The 13099-nt window shown below is 34.6% G+C and overlaps 1 protein-coding gene across 1 annotated transcript; it reads left to right on the forward strand.

Moving 5' to 3' along the window:
• Positions 1–2379: 2379 nt before the first annotated feature.
• LOC119694877 lies at positions 2380–11834 on the forward strand. Its single transcript, XM_038122312.2, has 3 exons — positions 2380–2422; positions 10391–10577; positions 10776–11834. The coding sequence occupies exons 2-3, from the start codon at positions 10405–10407 to the stop codon at positions 11635–11637; spliced, it is 1035 nt and encodes a 344-aa protein (XP_037978240.2). The 5' UTR covers positions 2380–2422; positions 10391–10404; the 3' UTR covers positions 11638–11834.
• Positions 11835–13099: the final 1265 nt, after the last annotated feature.

Consider the following 13099-nt stretch of genomic DNA (forward strand, 5'->3'; position numbering starts at 1 on the left):
ACACCACTTTTGCAATACTCTGCATACAGGTGGAAATTTTTCAGTGATCTTCTGGGTGGCAGGTACTGTATGTAACTATTATTTTGAAGAATAATTTATTTATAACACTTTAATAATATAGGTAGGTATATTAATTTAACAACACTTGATAACTTTCGACAATGCCCTTGGCTTCTAAACATAAAATGAAATACATCTAAACAATATAAACATTAATAGGTGGGTAAATAAATTGCAACTCGGAGCTTACAAAGAAAAAAAAACAACGAGAGAAAAAAACTCGACCACCCAAATTGTTGTCGCGACATTACGATTTCTAGTCGACGATCTTCCTTCTCTTTCTCTCCTAGTACAAACAGACAAAGACGGCGATAGAAGCGAGACATAGAATTCTCTATGGGGTGGTCTTTTTTTTCTAACGTTGCACATTTCTTTATTGTGGTCAAAAATCATTTGATTTCGATACTGTAACTAAATCTTTTATCTCTAACGCTACTTAAATGACAGGTTTCATTATTTTGCGATCTTTAATATTGTATTTTTTTGTAATATTGTATGGATTAGGCTTTCGCATTCATAATTTTATTATTTTAACTAAAATTAACTTTCAATAAGTCATGTTCATTATAGACTCCCCCTTATTCATAAAAAGTTACAAAACGTTTTAGCTGTTGAACTGTTTTGTCCCTGTCTGTGAAAAAACAATTTGTTCTTTGACAGAGAGGGACCAAACAGTTAAATAGCTAAAACATTCTGTAACTTTTCTATGAATAAGGGAGTGAACCCGTGGTAGGTACTTTAAAATAGCCAATCGTGACTATTTTATTATTATTAGGTATTTTAACAATCTACTCAGAAGCTCTTGGATAATATTTTTTATTCACATTATTGCTAAATAAACGTGGATTATTCCTTGAAAATTAGTATCTAACACAATCGTATGAGGCTAGTACACTCACGGGCAAAGAAAAGCTTCCACTAAGAAAAACAAACCAAATTACTCCTAAACAGAAAAGGCTAGATTAATGACGCCTTCTGCAACAATGAAGTACATTTAACAGAGGATCTGGATATTAGGAGTATTTTGTTTAAATTTTAAATTAAATGTGTAAAAAAATTGGCGTCGTTTGGTGCTGGTATTTTGTGAGTGGAACTATTTCATTGCCCGTCAGTGTTTAAACGTGAATTTTAACTAGACTGGCGCGGTTTCATAGCAAAGCATGCGAAAAGCTAGATAGCATCTAGAACGATGAACATAAATCAAAACTAGCTACAAACCTAATGATACCTAGCTCTTGGTACCTAGCTAGTTACAGGAACATTGAAAACATTTGATACAATGTTGTTTATTCAGGTTGTTTCATCATTATATTTTTATAATCTTCAGCTTAACATTAACTTATTTATTTATTTAATATGGATCATCAACAGTACATGTTATAATACACTTACAAAATAGGTTAGATGGGTACTTTTCTGTAACATGTACCAATTACAGATATGCTCAGCACTTATTAGGCACATAACAAAATATAAAAACAATAACAAATTAACAGAGTTTAAAAATTCAGAAAGGTAATGGTAACTGAAAATAACACTACACCTAAGTTTACACATGCTTCAAACTTCAAAAAAAAAAACAGATATGAAAACAGAAATAAAACTACTTTTTTACTTATCAACAATATACGAACTAGATGGTGCGTTACATACAAAAACAAAGCAAAAACTATCCGCATTTTGTTTTATTTTCAACGTAATGACAACCATAGTACAGTGCCACAAACTTATCTGTTCCGGTGACAGCTCACATAAATGTCTAATATTTCTTATTTCTATAAGATTTTAAGTTTGCTCGTATTGTTAATTCGCTCTTGCGGTGTTAATAAGCCCATCTAATCTTTTACAATATACAATTCAATAGTAAGTAATGAGATATGGATCAATTTAGTTCGCTCTCACCGGAACAGATAAGTTTGTCGCACTGTACCTATTAAAGGGCACACCAATGTTCTTAGCGAACTAACTCAAAATAATTAAGTGCTCAGTAGTAAAAGTGGGGTGTTATTAAACGAGACGTTTCTTTTGCACTGACACTCCATCAAGTTCTTCTTGGGTTCTTAGGGTTGCCTGGAAGAGATCGCTTTTAGCGATAAGGCCGCCCTTATAGTATTATAGATGTTAAGTCTTAAATGTTATTTTAAGTGTTTTATGTAATAATAAAGTTATACTACTACTACTACTTTTCTTGCTTCCCTTAAATATTTCCCCGGGTTCACACTTGACCGTTCAGCGATTAGCCTAGCGTGTCAAAGACCCACCCGTTACTGTGATAAACTTGCTAAGTCGAGGTGAGCAGTCAAATGGTAGCCTCGAAACGCTACGGTGCCTTCGGTCGGGGCTGAACCGCACGGGGGAAATTGTAAGCTTATACGTTTATATGTCACACTTCGTAGTTGTAGTTTTATGAGTTTTTAGATTAGGTTTTCTTTATGGTTATTATTAGTATTTGTGGCTCATTTTACCGTAGGCATTTACATCAAATAGTAGAAGTTTAAGATTTTGAAATATCTTAGTTTGTTTTTCTATAGATAAACTGATACTGATACTTAGGTACATGAGTAACATGTAGTGTAGTTCATACAAAATGTCATATATTATCAATATTCACGTTATCCTAGTAGACCGTAGTATATTATGGTTTATTATATTTGGTTATTTTATTTTCGTTTTGCAGTCAATATTAGTATAAATATAAGTCTTACCCTCAAATTCATAGACCGTATTGTAAATTTACAAAAAGGTTAAAATGGACTTCGAAACACACGAGTTTCAATTCTTTATGACAGTCAAAAAGTTGATTTCGTATATCTATATAGTGCCACAAACTTATCTGTTCCGGTGACAGCTCACGTAAATGTGTAATATTTCTTCATTCCATAAGATTTTAAGTTTGCCAGTAGTGGTAATTCGCTCTTGTGGTTTCAATAAACCCATCTAATCTATATCAATATATAATTCATTAGTAAATAAAGAGATATGGATCAATTTAGTTCGCTCTCACCGGAACAGATAAGTTTGTGGCACTGTACGTCAATTTTAACCCTATTGTAAAGTGTCAAAAAGCTCTATGAATTTGGGGGTTCGTTTATACTTGCAATAACTGGTTGTTTATAAAAGTTACAGCATAATTATTATTAAAAAAAAATACTTAAGATTTATAAGATCTAAGTAGTAATATAACATGGAAAGCGTCATACCACATTCAATAACAACTATTAATAAGACAAGGATGGCCGGAACACGTGACAGTTTCGCAATCATAAATTAACATTTATTAAAAATTTCTTCTGAAACTTTCGCAAGAAAGTTCGCCGAAGCACAATTTTCCGAGTAATAGCAATTGCGGAACTTTTTTGAACTTTATGAAATAGTTAGCTTTCCGCTTACGTGCAACTTTTCTTACGCCGATCGATTTTAGAGCCTCCAGCTAGCGGCGCCTTTGATGTGCACAAAGGGACCGCCAAGTCAGGTACCCTATTGTACCATTTGTACCATGCACCATAAGCCCATTTAGATGTCTAATGACTGAGAGAAGTGAGCTTTTTACTATGTGTTATTTAGGCTATTTGCACATCTTTACTATTTAAATTGTTTTGTTTACAGTTAATAGTTCAATAGTAGAAAACGTAAAGTTTTATAGGTTTTGACAAACTATGAAACTAGGTAAGTACTAGAGTAACTAGGTAACTGAAACTAGGTAAGTATAGGTACTAGACGTACAGTAGTCACGTTGCAACACAAATTAATGAAAGTTTACACATAATTTTTTTGTAGGCATTTCATAATTCATTGTGTTGCTAACTTTGATTTTTGTCAGTAAAATCATCAAAATACGAGGATCATTAGTAGGTATAGGAGCCAGTGGCGGGGGGATTTTTAGCATTAATATTTATTAATAACTAAAATTATTAATAAAAAATAATATACATCTCACAATATTTCATGACAGGTACCAAAACAGGTAGGTAATATACTTTAAGAATATTTTTTCACATTATCGTCCCCTACAAAGAAATTAACTCTTCGCCACTGATTCCTTCTGACTACGCTATTGAGGAAACCTCAGCGAATGTTCACCATAAAAGCAAGCGATTGTTGTCCATATTCCTTCGTAAATATGGTTAAAAATAGAATAACGAATTATTGTAGTGAGCTGGAGAACTGACGAAAAGTTTTAAATATACAGGCTAAAAGCTATATGTGCAGCATGGTATATCTAAGCCCGAAAATGAAATCAGAATTTCAAAATTCGCGAAAAAAATAATATTTCCATACCCTTTTTGCAACACCCTGTACATAAACACTAAGAAAATGCGTGTCTATGGTTTCTCATTGCTTAAGAATAAATAGGTTACCGCGACTGTTTTGCGTCAATGCTTCAATATTTTTAAAATTAACTGGAAAAACGTCACGTGGCCAAAAAAGTTTGTACGGAGAAGAACAAGGAGAAGCTAAACAAAAATATTTTTACGTATTTTGGAAAATCGTTGAAGAAACGTTGTTTTAGAAGTGAAAGTTTTATAAGTTTATAGATAATACATACATACCTACATACCATTATCGTAAGTAAAAATATAAGTATGTAAATATATTTCCCCCGACCCGAATGAAACCCGGGACTTTAGGCACAGTAAGTTTACCATTCACTGCACTGCTAGGTGGTTAACCTTATTCAAAATGAGAAATAGGATTTCGAATTATACCTACTAACTTTACAGTTAGTATAATTCGTACTTACGTACCTACATATTATTATAGAAGTTCTTAGTAATTATCTGGATACAATTGGTAAAATATATTTTAAAATTTTGGAGCAGGAAGAGACAGTGAGGTGAGATAGAATGATAGAATATAAATGGTTCCCATAACGATTAAAGTCCTTTCAAACACAACTAGGGATGCCATCTAAGACAAGTATGCCATTTGGTAGTCGATACTTTTTAAATACTGAAGTATTTATATTTGAAAAAAATAGTAAAGTAAGTAAGTAAAAAAGTAAAAAAAAAATGTTTATATGCACATAAAACACATAATACCAGTATTTATTGTTACTTATCTGTTAAGTGGGTGCTTGTGTTTGTTAATGTGTAGGTACTTATCATAAACCTACTGTTATAAAATTAATAAAATAGCAGTTAGACAGTCAGACATAAATATAATTATGTAGTATAGTATACCTAATATAAATAAATAATATAAAATGTCACTATAAACTCTTCCTTATTAAACACTTTTATTCAAACGTTTTAAGTTACTTCCATATATATCCTGTCTTCTAGCACAGTATCATAATACTATGGTATACCACATATCAGTGAGAACTTTTGCAAATTCTACTGTCGAAATAAAAGCACGCACCCTACCCCATCACTAACAAAAATGCACCTTGATAGTTCTAAGGGAAATAGATTTTTTTCTATCACAGTCCTTATTATGTGATGTATTTACTTTCTGAACCATCTATGCAGCTTGCCATGTCTGCTAGTTTTTGCAAGGGGATCTTATAAAGGGGGATGTCTTTGATAACCGAATTCCCGAACACCCCTTATCATCGCAACTCGTTCATTCTTCCGAGTACCTATGGGAACTCTTTTGATTAATAACACTAGTTGAGTGATCCTTTGTATATCGTTACTCTGATTCCCACTTCATAGTTGCAGTAAATGACAGTTGATTTATATGCTTCCTGGACTTAAAAAATAAACTGTATAACTAAATAATATTGCTAATTAGCTCTAGGCATGCTAATAAATCTGTCGGCTGGATATTACAAAAGAAATTTTAAAAAAACCTTCTATGGCTATCTTTCTGGGCGTGGCTTAAACTGCATTTGGCATGTTTGAAGTTGGCATCGCTCCGTAGGGGTCATTCTTTTGTTATGTTAACGTTTTCCTATGCTTTTTTTCAAATTTGGAACTGGTAATCGATATGGTGACCTGCATGGAGGTAGGTTGACAGGTCTGTTATTGTTATAAACTTGCTACTGGGGTCAGTTTGGCAAGTGGATTAACTAGTGTATGGTGTTGTATTGTCCGAACCTACGATACATGTGTAGGTATAACTGGTTTATGGAAGTCTTTGGATATCCGCATACCACAAAAATACTAAAACTTAAGTTACAGAGGGTTACTTTACTGAGCAAAAACATTATCAAAATAATCTTCAAATCAACTGATCTACTACTTCTTTATAATTAAATATTAAATAATGTAATTCTCCTATTGTTTCTTTGGAAGTTCTTTCTAACCAGGTTAAATATAATAAATACCTGGACCGCCATTGTTAAAAGTACTGAGCCTTTTTCCAATGAACTGATTTCTTCATTGTTTGTTTTATTATAAATACGATTAATAACTTTACGGGAGTTCATTATAATTTAAGATGAGTACGAGCTTTAAACGGCATTTACACTATAAGAGATGCCTGTAAGAGATCGCTCTTTGCGATAAGGCCGCCTATTGTCCATTGTTTCTAGTCTTTTAAGTATGTTTTTTGTCTGATTTATGTGATAAAGTAATATTCTATTCTATTCTAATAGGGTCAAAATTACTTGAAAAGCATGTCAAGCACGTACATGCTTTTCAAGTAATTTTGACCCTATTAGAATAGAATAGAATATTACTTTATTCGACAAGCATGCTTGACGAGGCCACGACGTCAAAAATCAGGAGTACCAGGACTGTCTAGGGTAGTAAGAGTATGCTCGGCCCATATGTAAGTAGAACTTGCAGATTTCCTAGTTCCCCTGACACCATTTTGGAAGCCGAATTTGGACTCTTTTATGTGAAGTGACATAAACTTTTATCATATCATGTAATGCGTGCCAAAGTTTCTAATTAAATAGTTATGTAACAAATAGTTAAAAAATACTTTACTTTATCATATTTTTTTCTCTTTTCCTTACTCAAAAATATACCTACTTTGTAATGGAATTATAATGTAACAACATTAAATTGTAGTGTAGCCTGCCAGTAGATAGTAAAATTTCACTTAGCCTGCCGTATAGAACAGGCTCAATAATTTCAATCCTAATCCCACATTCCATATTCAACTATGTATTTTACTACAGCTTTGACATGCAAAACTACTATCAACGAGGTTAGGTAACTGCCTAGGTATACTATATTTTGACTAGACTGACACGTGCAGTGTTTATAGGTTTTTAGAACAAATAATAAATAGGTGATAAATCATATCACTCGATATAGTGAATATACTCACGCTAGCTCGACTTTTGGCTTAAGTCTCTTTCTACACCAAACCCTAGTCACAATTTTTTCAAAATAAATGTAAAGGGACCCTAACTTAAAAGGTTTTTTAACTATAAGATTTCTTGCGGTAGTTTTAATTCGCTAGGTGTTGACTAAAAGCATCTAAAACAGCAAAAGTTCTACTAGAAACCATCTATAACGTGTTATTGCACTCCTAAAGTTGCTTAGTTTCGTATCAAAACATAGAAAAGTCACGTTCTCAAACATTTCTCAAACGTTCGTAGGCGCAGCGCATCATGCATTTGGCGCCTGTCGAGATATACACCGTTTTTTTCCTACAATTATTAAACTTAAATTCCTTTTAACACATCCATACGACTACCCACTGTCTTCTTCAGAACCCAAGGTCGATAATCCTCTGATGAAACCGATCTCAAAGGTGAAATCTGACTTAATCGCCTTACAGATTTGCGGCAGCAGAAACACTCCCTCTGGTTTAGGAAACAAGGTTGATTTTAGCTTCAAAATGCCGGTGTCCAGGATAATAATAATGTTTTCTTTTGTTACACAGACTGTATTCGATGCATTCTTTATCTGTGTGCGTTTACTTCCACACTCATGAGACAGCTGTGTCTATTCTGTGTACGAGCCTCTTAAACTTGAGCGACAAATCTTGATACTTTTATCTAATGGATAAATTTAGACATAGTTAAATAAAATAAATAAATAAATATGTGGGGACATTTCACACACGGTCATCCGACCCCAAGCTATCGTCAATACAGTTGATAATAAATGTAAACAAACAAAAATACAATGATATTAATTATTTTTAAGAAACGTTATTCTATTCAGAAGACTAAAGAAAAGAAAAAAGCACTCTGTTTCATAATTTTGGTAATGTAGCATGCTGAATGAATAGAAGGTATTGTTACTGTTTTCCATACTTTTTGTGTAACTTCAGTACTTTTTCAGCACTGTCAATTATTATGAAGTCGTAATCGGGCTAGCGTGCCGACCGCTCGTTTAGCTACTAAAGTATTTTGTGCGCGACGATGCTCGCTACTACCCAATAATTATGTAAATTCGTTCTTCCTCATTAACCTATATCTTTTGTTAATTTTTATCTAGGCGAAAAAAGAGTGTAAGGGTGATTTTGTGTCATATTTATTTAAAACACACACACACACTCACGCCTTGTACTAATGTACTCCCTTGCGGGGTAGGCAGAGGTGCATTGCTGCACCCACTTTTCGCCAGAGTGTTATCATGTTATGTTAGTCCCAATATTATAGGAGGCGGGCGTATTGCCATTTTACGGGCACATCCAAGACCCGAGAACAAATATCTGTGTTTAAACAAATATCTGCCCTAGCCGGGAATCGAACCCGGGACCTTCGGCTCAGTAGTCAGGGTCAGTAACCACTACGCCATTCGGTCGTAGTCATTTAAAACTTACTTCAAATAATGAAAGTAGTAGCAGGGAAGACCAAGAAGAAGATAGAAGGACGACCTCGATGGCTTTTGTAGAAGCTGGAATGAGGAAGCCATTGATTGGGATAGGTGGAAGACCCAAAAAGAGACCTTTGCCTAGAAGCAAACAAAATGGTGGATGGATACACAAGATGGAAATAACGTAGGTTGTTAGGTTTACTACTGTAATTTAGTAATATACTTACTTAGTTATGATTTTATTGCAGAACATCATGTTATTCAACAAACTATAGAATTTAAATCCGAGTCCCCTACTCTCAAGACCATGGCGTCCAAGCACAGAATAATAGAAAAAGTTTTTTTGCATCTTTGCCGATGCTGTTCCCAAGAACATGTGGAGTCGCTACGTTGCCGTACTATGCTCAAATATCGCTAGGAAGAAATCCATTGTATTATTATCAATGCTTAAAAAAAACATCCTGCTCCCTCTTACATGCCTTGCTGGCGTGAGATAGAAAGAGACAAATAGGACATCTTCGCCGAGGATAATTGCTCCGAAATTTCCAAAATGAATAGATTTTAGATAATAAACACGAAAGACAAATAGTAAGGCTATTCAAGGGTAACGACAATGAATAGAATTAAAATAGCAAGTTTGTAGCCGAATTTGTGGGCTTTACTGCGGCTTCAAAGTTTTGTTTTGACAATTTTAGTTTTAGATAGTTTATTGGTATTGTTTAAACGGTATGAACTAAAAGGACACTAGACTTGACTTTACGAATTAAACAAAATTTTATTTTATTATAAAGTTTTGCCCATAAGCTCTGTATCACCTCAAAAAGTTAACCTACCTCCGTTAAACCTATATCCGTAAAAGTTTCAAAAAAACTTAATTTCATGATTAGCTTCACCTACCAGAATTGATTTTTCTGTTGTATAAGCCAATCAGAAACCTACAAAGTCATACAAACGTAACACCCCTCTTTTTCCGTCGGGGGTTACAAATACCTACTGCCAACCACTTTGTATACTGTATTCCTAGAATTTACCGTGATATCAAATAGCAAATGATCCTATGCTATAGAATGTTATCACATTAGAAAGCTCAAAATGCACCCAGCTACAAACAGTTTAAAGTATGATTGCATGATTAGATTACTTGTTATAAAGTCGATCGTCTACCTGCCCTACCCCACTACTAGTTTTTTGGGGTGGTGGGAGTTTTTTTGATGAAAAATAACGGGACCAACTACCTTTTGGGGAAGGCATTTGATTACACCGGCCGTCTTTACGTTTCCGTACCTATAGGAATGTTGGTAATTAACTATGTTTCTGATAAAACAGTGTTCTGGCTTGGAAGCCGAAGAAAATTCTCATGACTGAAACACAGTTTTACCACTATCATGGAATCATAAAACCGGCATCGCCTATGTTTTAAGCACTTTAGATTTCCTATCACAAAATTTTGTCTAACTGTACAACAGTACTCAGCTTTAAAATCCATCTTACCCTCATACTCAGTAGACGCATTTAAAAAATCTTTATTTAAGCTAATGAATGTTTACGCCATTCTTAGCGTACTAAGATTGGCTTAAACGTTTACACAGTAAACTACACTAGTCCCAATACAAATCTTGATACTTCATGAATGCATCATCTACATCTGTAGTTTCTTCAACCAGGGTCTCAAACCACCATGAAATGCGCGCGGGTGCCGCTGCAGCAACGCTTGAAGCCTGGCCGCACCCCCCGCGCCCCCGCGGCCCCCGCGGCCCCCGGTGCCTCCGACCGGGTCCGCAGGTTCTGTCAGCAGAGGCTGGTGGACCCAGCGCATGAGGATGGCCGCTGGTGTAGTGAGCTGATGCAGAGGTTTGATTGAGATGGTTTCTTGATTTAAGATAGGTTATATCGGACCTGTTTTTATTACAGTTTGCAAAATTTTTGTCATGTTATGTTGCAAGATCAAACGGATTTGTCATTTCACTCTCCTCTTCGTAGGTAATCCTCAGCGATTAATGTTTGTTTAAAATAAACAAATCATAAAACTTACTTACCTTATTTTTTCAGATTTCACTGCAATATTATAAACGAAGAGGAATGTAGTGAACCGGATGTCTACCAACATTACGAGAAAAACACCGATGGAGTGTTCCTTTCGGTGCAAACCCTCAAATTTCAGGGCGACGTAGAAGAAAGAAAAAGACCTCGAACATGCTTCAAATACAAGTCAGTTAATAACGAAATTAAACATAGAATGTTTGTGAAACAAGTAGTGGAGGATAACAAAGAAACGGAACTACAAGAAGACGCATCTTCACAGATTACCAATCATTACTTCGATGATTACATCAACTACATACTTAATGACAAATCCAGACCTTCCACTGTAGAATCTGACACAAAAACCACTGATAAACATAAAGAAACAAACGTTAATAGCGACAAAAAAGATAATATCAAATCGAAAGATACAAATAAGAAGAAATTTGTAAAAATAGACGGAGACTTGATAAATGACTATGGAAAAACAACAATCTCATACCAAAATACTGGCAATAAGAAGAATCTAACAATTTCAAGAGTTCAGAGCCCTGAAACTGTGCAAGTAATTAGAGTCGATGTGGTGTGCAACTACTCTCGACCAGAATCAACTGTTGAATCTGAGAATGAAGAAAAAGCCAAGAAAATCGTTGCTGTTAAAGAAGTGAAACCCACACCTGTATTGGATATGAAAAGCAATCATTTTGCTAATAAGTACTTTTTGACTAAAACAATAAAATCATTGGATGAGAATCTGTCCGGTGGCGCTAAAGTGACGCTTCTGTGTAAAACATTCAGACTGACTGATCGGTCGAACTTGACTGCTAGATGCAATGCTCGTACTGAGGGGAATAGACCCACTAAAACGAAAACTTACTACAGATCTTAATGATCCGTGTGAGAAAATATCGAACTCCTAAACTTAATAAGGGAAAGGTGCATGATTTTAGTATCGAATGTTTTAACAAAACTCAAAATTGTTAGATGGACAATAATATAAAAAAAGAATTTGGAAATACTTAAATATTATAATTGTTGGTAAATAACTTAGATAGATTATGTATACTTAGATGAAATACATTATTAGGTACCTTCTTAATAATGTGTTGCATAATTTGAATTATTACTAGTGAAAACTTTAATTGTGTACAATATTCATAAATATGACTTCATAACTTTAATAATAAGTAGATGAAATATGAATATATTGTGATTTCTTTCCAATAATATAATTATCCTGTTGTCAATCAATCACTGGAATCTCACGCCCGAACAAAAGTAACGAGGCTGATCGTTCTACTTAAGTACGTTCATCCTTGAGATGGTCAGTATCGCCACCGCTATTTATATCGAGACCCGAAAATTTCATTATGAATTTATCTTTTTAAACGAACCTACCTGAAATCCTGTATTCGACCTTAAAAATAAAGTCGACTCGTGTTAAAATGACGTAACATACTCGTAACTTTATTTTCGATCTTGCGTAATTCTGTCACATATTTAAACAAGGGGTCTAATCTTGAGCTTGTTAATCTGAGGCTATAAGCGTCGCCCTATGACGAACGATCGAAGCATTTGTGAATATTAATTTGTAGTGAAACTAGTGTGACACGGCCGAGCGAAAGGATTGCTGCCCCCCCCAAGGGTGGATGTGTGTTCAGAATTTATAGGTGTGAGAGATGGAACTTGGGGTGGAAGGGGTGGTTTTCGGACCCTTAGGGGGGCGCCAGCCTCGGCCGCCCCTACCCCCCTGTCCGATAAGAGGGGGACCTTCGAATGGACGTTTTACGCATAATTTAGACTCCTAAATGGATTCAAACAGTCTCCACAGCAGCACATCTATGTTGAGAAAATTAACTCTATCGATTTCGTCCGTTTAATATGTTGGTGTGTACGCAGGTTCTAGTTTCCTAGTCGGTGATTGAGAACTGGGTTGATAAGGGTGAAATACCTACTTTAGATGGAAATTTTGTTCAGGTAAAAAAATTGAACATTTCTTACTTCTTTCCAAGATAATAACAGTATTCGTCTATATAGGTAATCTAGAAACACTAAAGTACTCCCGCAGTTTCTTCAATTACCTACATCAAAACTCTTAAGGATATTCAAGAATTACTTTAGAAAGCAGCGTTTTCATATATTTTTTGTATTTGAAAATCACAGAAAAAATATATTTTGGTTTACTCATATAACACTTTACGATTTAACTAGGAAGTTACATGCTCATAAATTGCACCTTATACGTACCCACGCTAACTCTTTAATAGTAGGTAAGTACATATAACTATATTATAGTCAAGCAAAACTCCCTAACAGAAATATCTTTTGCAGCTATCATTTACACGTTGATG

The sequence above is a fragment of the Plutella xylostella genome, chromosome Z, assembly GCF_932276165.1.
Source record: "Plutella xylostella chromosome Z, ilPluXylo3.1, whole genome shotgun sequence".
In the NCBI taxonomy this organism is placed as follows: Eukaryota; Metazoa; Arthropoda; class Insecta; order Lepidoptera; family Plutellidae; genus Plutella; species Plutella xylostella.

Coding starts and splice junctions, on each gene's coding strand:
- LOC119694877 (XM_038122312.2), top strand. CDS start 10,405: ATGAAATGCGCGCGGGTGCCGCTGCAGCAACGCTTGAAGCCTGGCCGC. Junction 10,578..10,775: donor TGTAGTGAGCTGATGCAGAG/GTTTGATTGAGA, acceptor TTATTTTTTCAG/ATTTCACTGCAATATTATAA.